Source organism: Acipenser ruthenus, chromosome 14 (genome assembly GCF_902713425.1).
Source record: "Acipenser ruthenus chromosome 14, fAciRut3.2 maternal haplotype, whole genome shotgun sequence".
NCBI lineage: Eukaryota > Metazoa > Chordata > Actinopteri > Acipenseriformes > Acipenseridae > Acipenser > Acipenser ruthenus.
Window position 1 is genome coordinate 18,064,020 of NC_081202.1, and position 19,219 is coordinate 18,083,238.

General features: G+C 36.8%; 2 protein-coding genes and 1 long non-coding RNA gene across 3 annotated transcripts; 2 read left to right on the top strand and 1 right to left on the bottom strand.

Annotated features, from left to right (window-relative positions):
* Positions 1–1,349: 1,349 nt before the first annotated feature.
* Positions 1,350–8,717, top strand: hal (histidine ammonia-lyase). Its single transcript, XM_034032177.3, has 20 exons — positions 1,350–1,660; positions 2,097–2,157; positions 2,252–2,279; positions 2,373–2,447; positions 2,538–2,610; positions 2,705–2,771; positions 3,077–3,114; positions 3,271–3,396; positions 3,489–3,628; positions 3,717–3,764; positions 3,866–4,013; positions 4,114–4,209; positions 4,295–4,353; positions 4,485–4,565; positions 4,759–4,824; positions 5,223–5,388; positions 5,670–5,804; positions 6,895–7,003; positions 7,103–7,172; positions 8,285–8,717. The coding sequence occupies exons 1-20, from the start codon at positions 1,414–1,416 to the stop codon at positions 8,423–8,425; spliced, it is 1,974 nt and encodes a 657-aa protein (XP_033888068.1). The 5' UTR covers positions 1,350–1,413; the 3' UTR covers positions 8,426–8,717.
* Positions 8,718–9,158: 441 nt separating this feature from the next.
* On the bottom strand, positions 9,159–14,832 carry LOC117420094 (probable imidazolonepropionase). The gene is made up of 5 exons (XM_058986009.1): positions 14,616–14,832; positions 13,246–13,370; positions 11,911–12,004; positions 11,598–11,725; positions 9,159–11,286 (listed from the first exon to the last, which is right to left on the bottom strand). Exons 2-5 carry the CDS (start codon positions 13,299–13,301, stop codon positions 11,181–11,183), a joined length of 384 nt encoding a protein of 127 aa, XP_058841992.1. The 5' UTR covers positions 13,302–13,370; positions 14,616–14,832; the 3' UTR covers positions 9,159–11,180.
* Positions 14,833–16,029: 1,197 nt separating this feature from the next.
* Positions 16,030–17,306, top strand: LOC131697358 (uncharacterized). The gene is made up of 3 exons (XR_009307192.1): positions 16,030–16,261; positions 16,667–16,741; positions 17,223–17,306. It is a non-coding gene; the product is annotated as an uncharacterized LOC131697358 (long non-coding RNA).
* The last annotated feature ends 1,913 nt before the right edge of the window (positions 17,307–19,219 follow it).

The window sequence follows — 19,219 nt, forward strand, 5'->3', positions numbered from 1 at the left end:
CTGTACCTATAAACGTTGCGCTGCGTACCACTGTTTACCGCGTACCTGAAAATAACACTACATAGGCTTTAATCAGATCTACTGCAGTTATTAAAATAGACTGTTATGTTAGTAAAGACTGGGAAACTTACTGACAATGCTAAACTTATTATTTTCCTAATGTTTTATTTATTTGCTGTGGATTTCCATACTGTGTTATGCACATGTTGAAAGTCATTAGGCTGTCAGATTTGTAAATCATTATAAATAGTGCGGCAGCAGTGTGGAGTAGTGGTTAGGGCTCTGGACTCTTGACCGGAGGGCCGTGGGTTCAATCCCCGGTGGGGACACTGCTGCTGTACCCTTGAGCAAGGTACTTTACCTAGATTGCTCCAGTAAAAACCCAACTGTATAAATGGGTAATTGTATGTAAAAAATAATGTGATATCTTGTAACAATTGTAAGTTGCCCTGGATAAGGGTGTCAGCTAAGAACTAAATAATAATAATAATAAATACCCTAGCCATTTTATCTCGTCCCAGTATAGGTAGTTTTGACACATTTACTGATTATGCATGGCCAAGATTGAGAATTGTCTGATTGCAGCAATGGCTTACTCTTATTTCTATAAGTTTGTTTGGATTTCCAGATTATCCTGCTAGTTGAAAAGCTGGTAAAGAAAAGTTCATATATTTAAAGTCACCTTCACTACAAACCCATGATAAAAGTTCACTGCTCTACACAATGGTAAAAACATAACATGCATAATAGAAGCACAGGCAAGCCTAGAAAGTGAATCTTATACTAACTTTCTAAGATGTGACTTATGCATTCTGCAATTCTGTCAATTTAGACATTTCGGGGACCTAACTAGGAGCCAAGGACATGATTCAGGTTTAATATAGGATAAAGTAAATTGAATAACATGGTCAAGATGGCATTGATATGTGTATCTACACACTCTTCAGCATTTCCTTTGACAGTTCTGATAAACTTGTCACTTTAACATAAGAAATGCCTGAACCGTGGAGAATACTCAACAACAGGAGAAACTAAATATATCATGAAGTAGTTTGTCCACCTTATATGTAGAAAAAAGTATGGAAAGGAGTGTATTGAAAAGCTGCTCTATCTTCCAGATAGGAGATGTTAATCACAGGGGACCTTTTCCTGGTAATAGCAGTAAGTCTAACTATAAAGCTGCATAAGGCATTCAATAACTCTTATGTGCTATTAATAAACAAAAACAAAAAATACTCCCTTTTTTTTTTTTTGACCAAAGGCCTATGCTGTGTGAGAGTGGTTTCATTGGCTGCTCATGGCTTGTGGCTGTTCCCGCCCTACCATACTGAGGGTTGATTACAGTGAGGTGCAGCACACTTTGGATGTCAGTTTGGAGTTGCACTGCAATCTTCCACACCTGGAAGAAGCACAATGCCGCGATTCACAGTGCATGTCAGGGATGAGTGGCTGACTGTCCCCTGCAGGGACCTGTCCTGCACAGTGCAGTGGCTGGGTCTCGAGGCGCTGAAACGATACATAAAGAACAAGCCGGATAACGGGGGCATCGGCTCCGTGCAAGAGACGAGTTTCTATGTAAGAAGATGTCAAGGGCAAGGGCTGCTGGACGCGGATGACACTTTGGAAGATACGCTGGAAGACAATGATTTTGTAGAAATTGGTAAGGGGCAACCTCGTTCACTTTATAAGCCCATACAGAAATTTTAGCTAAAAACTAATTTTCTTCCATCTCTATTTTTAGCTCTTTTATTTCTTAATATATTATTGTGTCACCTTGTGTTGTAAAAAGCCAGTTTTAAGTTTAATTTCTAGACATGCAAAATACTATTTATGGTGTGTTTGTGTTCTTCAGATCGATACTAAAACATATTTACTACTTCTTGTAATTGTATTTTGTTGTGTCATACATTTATATATGCGTTCTTATACTAGTACAAAAAATGTTACCAGTGAATAATGTCAATGAAATATGATCAAAATAATTCCTGTTCTGTTGAAGTTTATCACGTGTAAGCTAGTCTGTAGCATAGAGTCATCATATGTACATTTATTACAACACGATTGTATATGACTAAATATAAATGTTTTTATTTTAGTAATCGACGGGGATACCATGTCTCCAGATTTCAATCCGTCCCAGCCAGGAAGCGGTCATCTGTATCCTTTTTTAAAATTGTGTACTACTTTGGTTGTGATGTACAGTGCATGATGTGTCAAAAACAAACAAAAAAACCTTAATAACTGCCCATAGTAATAGCCCCTATCGAGAACCAAATGAAGTAAGTCTATCATATCTTACCATTACTGCGTTTGTTAACGTTTTAAGTAGCCCTTTGTAACATAAACCGTTTATATTCTCCCTTTGCTTGCAGTATATTTTGTTGGACGGGAACAATCTTACAAGCACTGATCTGGTCAATTTAGGAAAGGCTCTCTACATGATTAAGGTGAGACACATTGGTTATGTCTAGATAATTTATTCTAGATGCGCGTTTTACAGCTGGTTATACGACTATAATATCGGTGCTTTATTTTAGCTCACCCCAGAAGCTGAAAAGAAGGTCGGACAGTCAAGGGCACTTATAGAGAACATAGTGACAGAAAACAAAGGTAAAAGACATTTTATTCCCAAATACTATTTTTGACATTTCCAGTGCAGGTATATGAATGGTTTATTAACTTTGAACACTTTGTTTCCCTGTAGTTGTGTATGGAATCACAACAGGGTTTGGAAAATTTGCTCGAACAGTCATCCCAAATAGCAAACTCAAGTAAGTGGTTGTATCCACTTTCCAAATATCACCAACTTTTGAAAAAAAATACTGTAACCTCAACCCCAGAAGCAGGTGAATGCTTTAAGAAAGAGTAATCTCTTAGCATGTTGAGTTGTTACAGATCACAGTAGTTAAAAAGTTAATTGAAGTGTATACACTATATTCCATTCACTGCAATTACAATTTCTATACACAAATTAACCTAAAATCAGTAGAACCATTTTTGTAGATTGGAATCATGAAACATAGTAATGCGAATGGTTATCTGAGACGGTGAGTTTTAACTAACTTTTCTTTTCCAGGGAACTACAGGAGAATTTGGTTCGCTCTCATTCGGCAGGTAAGGAAGAAATATCTTTGCCCTTTCTCAAATCGCTTTAATATTGTTAAGGAGTGAGAGATACAATGGGTAATGGGAAAAACAAGTCTAATTAAGTGTCGGCTATTGCATTCTTTGGAAAAACAAGTTATTGATCCAGAATTTGTTTGATTTCAGGTGTTGGCAAGCCACTGAGCCCTGAGCGCTCCCGAATGCTCCTGGCTTTGAGGATCAATGTTTTGGCCAAAGGCTACAGCGGCATTTCCTTGGACACTCTCCATCAGATGATTGAAGCCTTCAATGGTAACCAGACCTTCAGTGGCATTAACGACACAGCACATTATAACCTAAATGACTAAAAGAAGTAATCCATTCCCCTTGATGATTGCGTGCAGCTTCCTGCCTCTCCTATGTGCCAGAGAAGGGGACGGTTGGAGCCAGCGGAGACCTCGCCCCTCTGTCTCACCTGGCTCTGGGACTGATGGGAGAAGGCAAGATGTGGTCACCCAAGAGTGGCTGGGCGGATGCCAAATATGTAAGTTTTCAATAACTTCTTCACAGAGCCACCACCCAGTACATTCACCTTTACACATTGAACTGATCATGAAAAATACTTTCTTTAGGTTTTGGAGGCCCATGGATTGAAACCTATATCACTGAAGCCTAAAGAGGTATAGCAATCTGTGAAAAATGTGATGAAAGCATATTAACTTGGATTGTAATCTTTAGTGTCTTGCTCCAATCTGAGGTTTATCATCTCTTTGCTACCTAGGGGCTGGCGCTCATCAATGGAACCCAGATGATCACGTCTCTGGGTTCGGAGGCGGTCGAGAGAGCCCTGGCTATCGCCAGACAGGCTGACATCATCGCAGCTCTGACACTGGAGGTCCTGAAGGGAACCACAAAGGCCTTTGACAGTGGTGCGTGTCACAGTGGATGACGGGAGTATTGAGAGGATGAGAACGGCTGGGTTAGCGATATGAAGCACTGTAGTGACAGTCTCTTTACATTCCCTCCTAGACATCCATGAGCTGCGCCCCCACCCTGGGCAGAAAGAGGTGGCTTTCAGGTTCCGATCTCTTCTGGATTCAGATCACCACCCCTCTGAAATTGCAGGTGAAGAGTTTAACGGAGGACTCAGAATGGATTATTAAGCTTTTCAAATGAAAACGCTAAAATGTATTTATTTATTTTTTACCAGAAAGCCACAGGTTCTGTGACAGAGTTCAGGATGCATATACTTTACGCTGCTGCCCTCAGGTACTGTAATACAAAGCACTCGCTATGAGAGGTTACTTACTGTAACACAGCCTCATCACGTGTGTTTAAAGATATCTAGCTGTAATGGCTGTGCACAGTAGGTGTGAATAAAAGCATGTGTTCTCTTTCAGGTCCATGGAGTGGTGAACGACACAATTGCTTTTGTTAAGAATATCATCGACACAGAGATTAACAGCGCCACAGACAACCCTGTATCCTTTACACACTTAAATCAGAATGTCACCAGAAGAGTCCAGAAGTGATGGATTAGAGCTGTGACCATCTGTATGAAAGGATTTGTTCTAGCTGAACAGGTGTTTCTAGTCTTTTGAAAATTGTTTTAAATGATACCTTTTGGATGCTGATTTCTATTCCAACCCATTTCAACCTTAACCACTACTGAAGATGGTATTCGCAGAAAGAGGCGAAACCATTTCAGGAGGAAATTTTCATGGTGAATACCCAGCTAAAGTATGCATAATTTATTTATTAATATTTCTCATCATTGTTCTGGTTATTTACAGTGGTGTAGTGGTAAATAAAAAGTGGGTAAACGCCTCTGTTTGGTGGAGTTGAACAGATAAACATGAATAGATACATTGTTATTAGCCCTCAGCCAACCAAAGCCCCCCATTTCCCCTCTCAGGTGCTGTTCACGTGAACAGTCACAGACCTGACGGTGGGTTTCACTGAACAGTTCTGTGAGCGTCCTTTCACGGGCTAGGATGAAGGCTACCAGCATCGCCCTGAAGATGCATTTTAGAACCAGGAATTTTCTTAAAATTGTACATAGAGGAATGTGTGATTTATATAAAAATAAAAAAAACTAAGCATTTTTAAGATACTTCACACATCACTTCATTTTCCAGGCTCTAGACTACCTTGCGATTGGTGTGCATGAACTCGCTGCAATAAGCGAGAGAAGAATTGAACGTCTGTGTAACCCTTCTCTCAGCGAGCTCCCAGCATTTCTGGTCTGTGAAGGGGGTCTAAACTCAGGTTTTATGATTGCTCACTGCACAGCTGCCTCCTTGGGTAAGTGGAGACAACACCTCACACTGGTTGTTTGTTTGCCATCTTAAAAGCACTATATTGCATCATTTAAAACTACCATTCAGAGCAGATTTCATAATATAGTGCCAGGTAAGATCTCTTCTTCCAGGGCTATTTATTTCATGAGGCTATTAAGGAGTACTTATAATTTTAAGACTGCTAGTCAATAGGGTATTTGTTTTTAAACGGCCACGATGTGTTGCCAGTATTGGTACAGCTGTGGTGTCCCAGGTCTTTACATTAACACAATGTTAATCCTCCAGTTTCAGAGAATAAAGTGCTGTGCCACCCCTCATCTGTGGACTCCCTGTCCACCAGCGCTGCCACTGAGGACCACGTGTCTATGGGGGGCTGGGCTGCCAGGAAAGCCCTCAAAGTGATTGAACATGTAGAGCAAGGTAGAACAATGACAGCAATGCATTCTGTATATACAGTACAAATCTGAAAACCAATTTGTGAATAGCATGTTCAGTTTTCAGTGAGGTCCTGCAGGAAAATGGGAAAATCCTTGAGAGTGCTCAAGAGACCACACATTTAACAATTCGGTTAATTTGTTTACATATTGTAAATTGAACAGGCACAGAAGAATCGGCCCCATTAGGAGTATAAAATTGAATAGACCCCAACAATGGGGTCCATTTAATTGACCAAAATAGCAGCTAATCTAGGTAGTGCCACTGTTTAAATGGGTCAGATAATGTCCTTTGTATGATGAAAACCCATCCCATACAATATGAGTCTGTTTAGTACATTTCTGTACATACAAAAGATTAATTTAATGATTTAAACAGTTGCAGAATTTCGATCAAATAGGTTAAAAATATATAATAAATAATAATGAGCAATGTTTGCCTGTAAATGTATATATAATAAACAAACATGTCAGTGACATTCACCCCTCACACATAAGTAACGTACAAATGTAGATCACCATGCCCTACATCCACTGTATACGCATGTAAAAATGTAAGTTTGACATACAGACAGATGGACACATGGTGTCTTATGCCCCAGATTCTGATACTGTGAATGGCTTGTGGAGACCAAGTTTAATCACTATTGAATAAGCGCTTCTATAGGTATTTGCAAAACATTTAGAGCCTCAATGAGCAGAATTACCGCGTGGCAGGGGGGAAGCCACACCGCGCGCAAAAATGAACCAGCGGTCGCTGTATTCACTAACCTAATTACATGCACAAATAAAGTGAGTTCAATGATTAATATGGAAGTTGTCACAATGCGTGGAATTCAGCACGCAGAATTCAACACGCGGAATTATGCATGAGGTTTACACACACTGTATTTTAGTATATATATATATATATATATATATATATATATATATATATATATATATATATATATATATATATATATATGATAGTGACCAAGGAGGACTCTAAAGTTTACAGACCAGGAGCTAAATGTATTAGCATAGTTGACCAAGAAAAATAAATAACATCAACTGTGCTTTTTCTGTCATTTCAGTTCTTTCCATAGAGCTACTTGCAGCCTGCCAAGGGATTGAGTTTTTACGCCCCCTGAGAACTACCACGCCATTGGAGAAGGTCTATGACCTTGTGCGCTCTGTTGCAAAGTAAGTTAAACAGAAATAGCCTGTTTGCCCAGATATTTTCTGACAAAAGTGCCAGATAGACTGGTTAATGTTTGGCTAATGTTCTACTGTCCCTTTCAGGCCTTGGATTAGAGACCGCTTCATGGCTCCAGATATTGAAGCTGTTCACAGGCTGCTTTTGGACCAAAAGGCAAGTCATAAAACGGTAGTTTAGAAAGCTTGTGTGGGGGGCTTCCAAGTGGAGCATCCGGTAAAGAGTTCCCAGGGTGCGGCGCATAATTGGCCGATCACCACCCGGGGAGGGGAAGGTTTAGGTTGGCCAGGATGTACTCAGCTCACCGCGCACCAACGGCCCCTGTAGTCTGGCTGGGCGCCTGCGGGCTTGCCTGTAAGCTGCCCGGAGCTGCGTTGTCCTCCGACGCTGTAGCTCCGAGGTGGCTGAATGGTGAGTCTGCAGTGTGAAAGGAAGCGGTCGAATTCGGTCGAACAGCGTGTGTTCGTCTTTCCCGAGTCAGCACGAGGGGTGTTAGCGGTGAGCCGAGCTTAAATAATAATTGGATATTCTAAATTGGGAGAAAATAATACAAAATAATTGGCGACTACTAAATTAAAAAAGAAAAAAAAAGAAAACTTGTAGAAAAAGGTCAGGTCAGCCAGGGACAGCAACTTTTTTTGTACATGAGTAATTATCTGCTGGTTCTATAAATCCAAGAGGATTCCTGATACTGGACTACTGTATTCATGATATTGTAAACCCTTTTCACCAAGAGTTTTACAACACTGAGTGTCACATTTTCATTGTGATGTTTTTGATAGCAGTATTGATTGTGGACATAGAAATAAAAAAAATAAACATAATCTTCATATGATTGGGTATTACGAGCTACGGTTGATACACATTTAAAGACAATGTTTTAAATATCAAAATGTCTGAATACAGTAGATGCCATACTGTACTCACAATTTCTAAATGAAAATACGTGGGAATTTTAATTTAAGACTGTTTAGTGTCTGAAACAAAACCAAAAACATATTACCAGGTGTCAGAGCGAATGAGACAGATGACCTACAATATTGTGGGAAACTAGTACCTATTCCTTATAAGCTAAATTCTGATAAAGCTGGCATTATTTTTTGCGGCCTCAAGGTTGTAACAGAAGTCATATTTAATTGTATGTTTTCAAGAAATACCCATTCAAGTTGGGAACATACTTTGATAATAAAACAGTTAACTTGCTAGGCAATTAACTACTGTATATTATGGTTATATATAACTGAATTATTCTGCTTTTTTCCCTACAGATATGGAAAGTGGCTCATCCTTACATTGAAAAATATAGAATGGAACACATCCCTGAATCCCGGCCAGTCTCACCAACTGCCTTTGTGCTCGATTCTCCAGTATCACCACGCAAACGTCTTCGCAATGAGTGTGATCACTGATGTAGCGTGGGAGAACCCGCTACCCGTCTTATCACTGTTATTTATCTACCACTTTTAACACTGCTTTAGAATAATACTTTACAGTATAAACACTGGTAAATGAAAAAAATGCCCAAATGTATCTACATATACTTAAACTACATATCCTGTATGAGTTTATTAATGAAGATAAAGCTTGCTGTGAAGACAAAAGTATGGTTTCTACCTCAGTTAAGACTGTGTAAAGGTTGATGTGTGATCGAAATGGGTCAATAAATATAAAAATCTAAATTGAGGATTTAAAAATTTAAAAGCAGGACTTGTTTTTTTCTAGGAATTTAAACATGTGTTCCAGTCTTAAACATTTACATCCAGTTTAGTATAACACCAGTAACGCACTTGCTTTTTTTAATACTTGCTAACTTTTTTACAATTCTGACCCCCAAAAATAATCATATTGCAGCAATCGAATTACTACTGTATTCTGGAACTTGCATATGTAGTTAGTATATATTAATTGGTAACTAGTTAGTAACTTAAAAACTGTAGAAATAATATTAAGTTCTGTTGTATGGTATAATATTAGGCCTGACACAGCATTTTCAAAGGTTTTGCTATCTTTGCACATCACTTATTTTATTTAATAAAATCACATCCAAGAACATCACATTACAAATAGAGCTTTCATCCCATTTCAGAACATGGTCAAATGTATTCAAATGAAAAAAGACTATCTAAAGCTAATTTTCTGCTCAACAGACAATTTGCGTGGTGCCGTGCTGTTAAATGGCAGTTTTCAGTAATTATTGCACTTGTCTAATGATAATTAGGTGTGTTCTTTAGTTTAGGGTCTTTCTTTTCCAAACCTGTGTCTCAAGTCACTCCATTTTGCACTGACTCCCTGTCTGTGAACAACAGAAAGTCAGTGCACTTCATGGGTTTCCATTCAGTTATCTTTCCATAAAATATACAGTCTGGTCAAACATTTACATCATTCGTAAAACAGAAGGGGCTAGTTTTAGTGAAAGATATTTTTTAGTAAATATAACAGATAGATATACACATTTATTTTGAGAACCAACCAACTGTAAAAATAGAAAAGATAAGATGTGTCAATATTTAAGCCTGTTAACAGCAGACACAGGGATGAAACAGTCTGGAAATTAGCCCAATCGTTAGTTAGGGTTCAGTGCTACTGATGCAAATGTAAATATGCTGAGATTGTGTTGTTTTACTACAATGTGGCATCAGCACCATTTTTTGAAAGAGAAAAACACCCTGTAATGTGACAAAACTTGAAATTAAAACTTTAGAATCACTATGAGCCTTTGGATTAAATTACTCTTATTCTATTCAAATTCAGTTCATTCAGTGGTGTTTTCTCCTCCCAGAATGGTGCTAATGACACTGCAGTATATGGCTTTGTGAACGTAACCCATTGCATAGTATGTAACCATTAAAAAAAATGTATAGTTAATATTTAACTATACAAAGCATGTGACAGGGTCCACGTTTCATTTTGAAATAAAGAACAAAGGAAAATCATTAGCCATTGAGGATACAAATATAAAATAGACATTGGCTAGTTAAATATTAGAAATACATATTTTTTTGAAGTTCTGTCCTCGAAAACAGAAAATTAAAAAAGGTTTCCTGTTTTTAATTTTTTGTTTCTAAATGTAAAAACAAGTGGAACGAACATTCACAGGCTGCAGAGCTTCACAGAGCTTTCTTAATGATAAGAACTTGCATGTACATTTCCTTGACAGTGTGTGGCTGTTTGTCTTGTGTATAGAGTCAGTATATGCATTGGGTTACACTTTGCATACATTTCCCAGCAGCACTGTTCCAGCTTCCTCCAGCTTACAGTGTCCAGTAGCACCTGAAAAAGCCTAACCAGGATTACAATTCTGAACACAAAAATGAATCTGCTTGTACATTTTTTCCTTCATATGATCCACTCTTTCATAAAATGCTGAGCAATGCAGTAGTATAAATTTCTCTGAAGCAGTTCCTAGAATAACCGATAACATATAACCAACCAAAAAAAAAAAAAAGGAACTTTGTTTTAAAATGATTTATTTATTATAAAAAAGTTAAAACTAAGAAGACTCAAATGTAATCAAGTATCGAGGCTGTGGAAAGGCATTGCTTTTCATCTACTACCAGCTGGTTTGAAAACTTTTATTGTAAAATGTTATTGTAAAGTAAGCTCAGTAAGCACAGTGACAACCCACTGTCTGCTTTACCTGCATTAGTGCTTGCCTATTATTTGACAGAAACTAAATGTATTCCAAAAAATGTGTCTTTGAACTTCAAACTGCATTTGCTGTATACCTAACCTTTTGCCCTTTGTAAACTGCTTTGGAAAGTCAATTTAGCAGGCTAAGAAAACAAAACTCAAGTTGACATGGCTGACATGGCAAACTCAAGCTGACTAGCGTGTACCAGGCATGGAAAGACACCAGCTACTTAAAACAATGTTTATTTGGCTACCAGAGTTATGTAGTGGCAAGCAGATTTCAAGGTTGGGGGATGGGTATAGATACTGTTTTTTTTTACAGTTATACTGAATAGATAGTATATATGTTCAGTGCTGAATTTATTGAGAATGGCCATAGTCATTGTCTTAATAAACATGTTTAAAGTAAAACTTAAAAAGAAACAACAAGAGCTTAAGAATGCATCCTGCAGGTTATCACTGATATAATCAATGTTCCTTGCTTTGTGTATATTTGTACTGCGCACGTGAATGTGCACAGGCTGTAGCTAAGGCTCAGTAGTCCACAGTTCTGTCATTTTCATACACAACCTTTCCTTTAACAATTACAAATTGAATAAGCTCTTGATGACCTCCAAACTGATAAATCAGGTGTTCCCATCTAAAAAAAAAAAAAAAGGAAAAACAAAAACAAATGCATAATAGTGAACATTAATATTGTGTAAATGCTGTATTTTCAAACATTGCAATAAATTATATCTATGTGAAGTTGTGCCAGTATGTCCTGCTGACAGGTAAGGGTTTTGCACCAGCAATATGTCGCTGTTTCTATTTTTATTTTTTTTTGCATTACAGGGTTCCATATCATGGCTCTTAGTAATTTTCTGTTACGAGGCTCCTCTTTATTGACTTCATTTAAATATTAATATTTTCCCATACTGTGATGAATTGAGGATGACAAGGTCTCCTTACTTGTTCACCTCAAGTGAACCATGGGTGTGGGATTTTCCCAAAGAATAGGCAGCATTGATGGTGGCCGCTGCTAATGCCTCCTTCATGGACATCTTCATGTTGACACAGGCCAAATGCATGACCATGGGCTAAAAAAGAAAAGACACAGCATGTACCTTCGGTTTTATCCATTTACTGTATACTCTTACTTATCCCTATACCGTAGATGTCATGAACGTGAACAACATACCCCTAACCCTACCTGATGCTATACCATCAAGCAGACAAAAGTTTTAAAAAAAAGTTTTTTATGCAATATAGCTGGTGCACCTACCATGGAGCAGCAGTAGGCATTAGGATTGAAGTCACTCCCCAGTGCAACAATAACTCCAGCGTCTAGCATATCTCTTGCTCGGGGTTGCTTAAGTCTGAAATATAAGTAGATTCATATTAATCCAGATTTTTCAGGCACAACCATTTGAGAAATTGTTTCAATTAAATTAATGAAATGAAATAATCATCAAATACAACTTCCATTGATAAAGATAGCTATCTATTCCGAATGTAATTTACTGTAGTATACAAACAAAACAGGCAACATTTGAACTGCATTAAGGTACTACAGATTTAAGCTTTCCGTTCTTTTCTCTATTGTTGGTGAGCAAATGTAGCGTGATGATTTTTAAAGTGCTTTAAAACTGTAAATTCTACAAAAACAAAGTGGAGATGGTGTGCATTAGGACCTGACATGCGGTAAGTCGATGAAAAGACGCACGCTTGATTGACAGTTGGGCTTATATGGCAGGTATTTCTTTTTTTTTTTTTTTTTTTTTTTTAATTTAGTCGTGCCAATCAGTTTTTTATTATTTTCTCCCCAATTTGAAATGCCCAATTATTTTTAGGCTCAGCTCAACGCTACCACCCCTGCACTGACTCGGGAGGGCCGAAGATGAACACACGCTGTCCTCCGAAGCGTGTTCCGTCAGCCGCCCGCTTCTTTACACTCTGCAGACTCACCGTGCAGCCGCCTCAGAGCTACAGCATCGGAGGACAACGCAGCTCTGGGCAGCTTACAGGTAAGCCCGCAGGCGCCCGGCCAGACTACAAGGGTCGCTGGTGCGCGGTGAGCCGAGGACACCCTGGCCGACCTAACCCTCCCTCCCCCCAGACGACGCTCGGCCAATTGAGCGCCGCCCCCTCGGAGCTCCCGTCCACAGTCGGCTGTGGAATAGTCTGGACTCGAACCGGCGACGTCCAGGCTATAGAGCGCATCCTGCACTCTAGCGAGTGCTTACTGGATGCGCCACTCGGGAGCCCCATAAGGCAGGTATTTCTGACCCCCCCCCCCCCTTAAGGTCAAAAGTGGTTTGCTGTACTCGGGAGCACTCTATGGGCAGCATTTCATCCAAGAAAACAAAATCATTTCAAATATAGACGTGAAGACGGCAAGGGCCTCTGTGTTGCTGCTTTGAAAGCTTATTGCATATGAACTTAATAACAACAAGTTTTAGCCTTAACCTAGCTGCTATTAATAAGGTTAACCCTTGAAGGTGCTTGAACCACACTTTGGTCTCCTTGACTTTCATTTAATTCAAATGGCTAAGTGCAACTAGTGACTGGGTTCTGCAAAAGAACTAAAGAGAGAACTAACAGAAACTCTTTCTTTTACCTTAGAATGTAGGCAGTGGTTGGTAAGAGGATAGCTGATGATTTGGCTCTGGCCATGGCAGCAATTCCATTGTCAGTCACTTCCTCAAGATGACTGATAGCCAATGCTTCTAGTTCCGCGCCAAGCTGAAAAAGGTAATGTTGTCATAATAATAGAGAATTGCAGGGCATGAGTGAAAAGTGAGAACTGCACTATGCACACTTTTTTTTCTGGATTCTTTATCCAGATATGAGATATGTACTATAGACATACTTTATTAAACTTCTAAAAGAAGATCATTGAATTAGTTGTCCTGTTCCAAGACTTGGATTAGGTATCATTCACAAAACCTTTAGGACTGAGTTTTTTGAAGGGTGTTTTTTATTTTAAAAAATTCTTTGAAACCTGAGAATAAACTTCTAAACTTCTTTTGAAACAGTTCAAATGGGTTTTGTAAATGGCAAACATGGTTCAATGAATCAAAATCAGCTTTTAAAAACAGTCCTTAACAAAATATTTCTTAAAACAGTACTTTAAATGTTGTAAATAAGGATCTTAGTAATCAATTCAGCTTAATATTGCACAAATGAAATAAATGTTTTTACATAATGTAAAGGTTTCCAGACAGTTAATAAATAACCAGTATGTCTAAAGATAATCTTAGGTCAGGGGCAAAGGTCAAATTGACACAGCTTTCAGTACTTCTGTTGACATTCAGGCTGCCAAAGTGAAATGTGTAGTCGAAGCCAATATATATATATATATATATATATATATATATATATATATATATACACAGTGTTTGTTTTTCATATCTTTCCTTGTAATCAATAGGCAAATACATACAAACAGATTTACATATACAACACTTGCAAAAAAAAAAAAACACAGTGAAAGAATGATAACAGTTTGCTAGTCCTTCTGGGTGGTTGAATTATAAAACGCCACCTTGATTTCATTGCCAGTTTAAACATCAAGAAAAATATTTAAGATTTGACCTTGAAATCTCTACAACACAGTATGCATGAATGCCCAAGGATGAAAATACTGGAAATTTCTGCATGAATAAGATTAATTATATTTTCTAAAACACACATTCTTCTGTAAATGACCATTTTAAAAAGTGCACAGTATTATACATTTTACCGTGTTATCCCCAAGTTTAAACTACACATTAGCATACTTTTATGTACCGTATGCTTGTCTATACTTTTATAAACAGAACGACATGGAAAGATCGTTTCTAGGTGAAGAACAATCTACATGATTATGAACTGAAATTGGAAGATACAATATCTGTTATGAACATTTTCAACGATCTTTTGTTTTTGTTACCACTGTAACCAGCTCCGATCAGTATCCCACCTAATGAAAATAAACACTGTACTTACTTTCCGATGACCAAACTTGCATTTTCAATCACTGCTATATTCTGCATTTCTTTTACAGTTAGGAATTTTTCACCATTAGCACAAACAAGAACTACTTGTTTCGCGTTTTTAACCAACAACCTAAAATCTTTCGACATGTTTGCAGAGATGACGGATTCAGTCTGTACTTTAACAATCAAAACGAGGTGGACCACAGAATTTGCCCATGTGAGTATGCTAAGGGAGAAAAACCCTTAAGAGAGGATGGACACTGACAAAATACCACTCCCGCAGATCACAAACCAACGTATTTGTGAATAATAATAATAATAATAATAATAATAATAATAATAATAATAATAATAATAATAATTTAACACAGTTGTGTGTGATTCTTTTATTTATATTACAGACATCTAAGTAATTTGAATGGCGACACTGTTTCCCATTAAATGTGATGCAACAACACTGGAGAACACATTTTACACAAAAACACAAGCTGTTAACTGAAGCGATAAAAAAAAAAAAAAAAACTAAAAAACTCGCTATTGATAATAATAAAATCGAAATCCCGTGTCATTTGTTTTTGTTTTATATATTGCAGTTGCCCTGCGTATAAACATTATGGATGAAAACTATTTTAAAATCTGCTACAGCTTTAACATTTCTAAAAACAAACAAATAAATAAATTACTGTACTTGTTTTTACAAAAACAAGCCAAATTAAGCACACAACTCATTTCTTGAACTCTCTGTTTTCGTTTTAAATGCCCACAAGTACATTATATCACGCGCCACACGTCAATATTCTTTGCTGACGTACTTTTTAATTCAGTTAATTGGTTGAAGCACAGCAGCAGCTGCCCGCTGCCTCTTTTGAATAGATTTATTTCAGCGGTCTATAGACGTTAAGGTGAGTGCCGGTCTCAGGTGCGAAGGTTTAGGCAGCTTGTAGAATTATATTACAGTGTAGATATTTAATAAACACAGAACAGTGCAGCTTTTTAAACGTGCTGAGGTATTGTACCTGTTGTTAGTTTTCACAAAACAACAGAAAACACATTTAAAAAGAAGCCAAACCGTGTCTTCTGCATGTGTTAATTAATGAACAGTCTTTGGATTATATTCCATACAGAGTCCGTATTGACACACGTATCAATTTCTGTTTTGCTGTAATACTATTAACAAGCTAATTAAATGTGATTTTAATCCTATTACAAGCAAGACGGCGCATACAGCTAAAACTACACGTACTGCAAACAAACTGGACTGTCACCAGTCTGATAAAGTCCCAAGAAGGCTAAACTATGGAAAGGTATTATAAAGAGTTAGCATTGTATTACATTTCAGAGTAGGTGAACTTGGATTGAGCACTGTGGTTAATGACACACCTACAAATTGCACGGGGCTAAACTAAGCTAAGCACATTATAAAATGCATACTGTAAATTTGTTCCTGATAATTGCATATTCCATGACACTGTTTAGAATTTGTGATTCATTTACTGCCACTGTGTTACCTCAATATTGTGTGTATTGTTATGTATAATTTGCATTAATGAATTCTAAAGTTTACAGCTTCTCAGAAACCCCTCAAAAGAAATATGGCATCAGTTGACTTACAACAGTCACCATCTACCATTTCAAAAATGCCCCAAATTAATTCAGGTAAGAAATACATTGATATGTTGATTTCAGATTCTTTAAGTGGCAAAAAAATTAAGATAGTATAACCTCATATAACCTACCATTATGACATGCTGTATATTAAACTTTGTTGAGTGTAAAACATTTTATACAAAATAAACTATAGATAAAAAAAGTGTGAATTATATAAATCTTGAATAATATATATATATATATATATATATATATATATATATATATATATATATATATATATATATATATATAACATTATATTATATGTACCTATGTATAAGATACTGTCACTCAGAAGAAAGATTGTGGATAATTGTTTTCTAATCATTGTACTTGCTACCTCCATTTTGTTTCCAAGTTAGAGTTTACATTTTAGAAATACTTACATGCTGCGTTTGATGTTTCTTTTAGTTTATACTGAAACCCAAACGACAAAGAAGGCACAAGAAATTAAAACAAGCCTGTCAAAAAGAGAAGCTTTCAGAGGTATTTTATTATAATATATATATATATATATATATATATATATATATATATATATATATATATATATATATATATACTGTAGATATAGGAATGATAACCACAACTCGACTATCTGTTCCTATGAATAATAGGGCAGTATTTTGAAAAGGTATGTGTATTCAAATCTAATATAATTTATTGACATTGAAAAGTATGCACATCAAAACAGAATCATTTTTGACAGATAAGGATTCACCTGGGAGTAAATAACCTGAACTGAATCCACCACGGTACCAATAGGCTATTGTTCTATAATTGGTTTTGTAACAGCTTACTTTCCATTTTAAATAAATGCAAATGCTCCGTCCATATTGGAATTTCTGATTGACAATGTGTTTATGATGTTACTTTTTTGTATTTTTTAATAAATGTGTAAGAGGCAGTTCAATATGTTTCTTAGATTATACTGCCTAATACATTTTATTTTTGTCTGCATTGACAGATCAAGATGTCCAAAGCCCTGGCAATCCCTTTGTCATACCTTTACACCAGGATTTATTTTTTATGGGAGAAAAACTTCAGAAAAAGCAAGAAGTAAGCGTTCATTTTTAATTAAAAATAAAATATGTATTTTAACAAATACATTTATTAAAGAATAATACTACTTTCTTGTTTTCTGTTTCTTGTCTCAGCAATCCATGCACACATAAAGTATAATCAATATTTTTGATCTTTTTAAAGTAAAAAAAGGGGTTTACTTTTTTAAAGCCACATCACATTTAGTCAAATTGACAGCTTTATGTGTACACCATCTGCCAGCTAGTAATAACATTAATCTACTTTGGTTTACAGCACTGTTTGTAGAGTGCACCTCCTACAGGTGGATATAAATCTGTTTCCTACTTAAGGGTCCTTCTTTATTTTTTAAAGTATGCTTTGTTGTAAGGAATTACAGTATTCAAGTTGACATAGATTTTAGAATATTATACTGTACAAATTAATGCAGGTTAAAGTTCTTCATGATCATCTACCAGTTCAACTCAAAACCACAGTTTTATCAAGATTAAGATGCCGCACATCCATCATGAAAAATGCTTCCGAGTTTTTAAACAAAATTGAAGAAGAGGAGAAAAGTTGTTCAGAACGGGCCATGGTGGTTACAAAAGGTGAGAATCATGCATCTTGATGATTTTAAATTAAAGAAATTACAGTAAGAAAAGCTATATAAACTAACTGCCTCTTGATTTTTGTTTCATTTATACAACTACAAAAATCCAGGTTCTCTGTATATATCAGCACAAACTGACACACTCAAACTGTTGTTATAATCAGCCTTTTATCAAGAAACAAAACATAGATAGGACTGTAGTTTTAGCAAAATCAAATGTTAATTTACTGTAAATGTATTGACAGATCGTCATTGCTACAAGGAGTCCTTAAGAAATTATATGACAAAACAACGGGAAATGTTCCGTATTCAGGTAAAATGTTGTTTAATGTTAATAAAATGTACATTATTAAAAGAATACAGTTTTGTCATACAGCGCAGGTTCGCGTCCTGACTGAATGAAGTAGGCCGGTCTTCGCTGGGGACCGAAGGGAGCGTTGCATTGGCTCTAGCGCTCTTGTGGGCTGGGGAGGTAAAAATGACTGGGACTATTTCTCCTCATCGCGCTACAGCAAACCCTGCTGGCCAGGCGCCCAGTGGGCTCAAAGGCAGTCAACTACAGGGCTGGCCTTTGTCCTTCAGAGGTCAGTAGCTCGCTGACACCCGCTCTCGAGTTCCTGGGTGAAAAGGGAAGCTGGCTTGGTCGTGGGATTGGAAGACGCCCGCTGAACCTTCTGGTCTCCTGAGCCATGTTGGGAATTGCTGCGGTGAGGGGAAAAGCGATTGGGCATTCCAAATTGGGAGAACATCGGGTATAAAATAATAATTGGACACACTAAATTTATATATAAAAACAAAAAACTAATGAAGAATGCAGTTTTATGTCATAGCATTTTCATACTGTAAATGTAATATTTAGGGGTTTCCTGCCTCAATGATGGATTAAAAAGGAGTTTATAAATGCATTTAGATCTTTAACATCCTCAGAGTAGACAGGATCTTGATTTAACATCTCATCTAGAGGATAGCCCTTACTTCTGGTCCAGAGGTACCTGGTAAGCAGAATGTTGTTAAGCAGTAGACAGTTGTGGTTTAAAACTTAGCCTCACTTGTTTGTATTATTACAGTATTCGCTATCTGTGAAACACGATACAATGAAGAAAATGGAAGAAATAGCTGCAAATGAAAAGAGAAAACTAAGACTTGCTGAAAAACATCTGGAGGAAGATGCAATCACTTTTGATAATTTTCTCAAGGAAAATGACCTAACTTCTGTAGAAGCAGTTAAAATGTAAATTAATGTATCTTTTTTTTAATATAATTTATTATGAAATTTTTTATATATATATATATATATTCAAGGTTAATTGTCTTTTTATTTTTTATTTTTA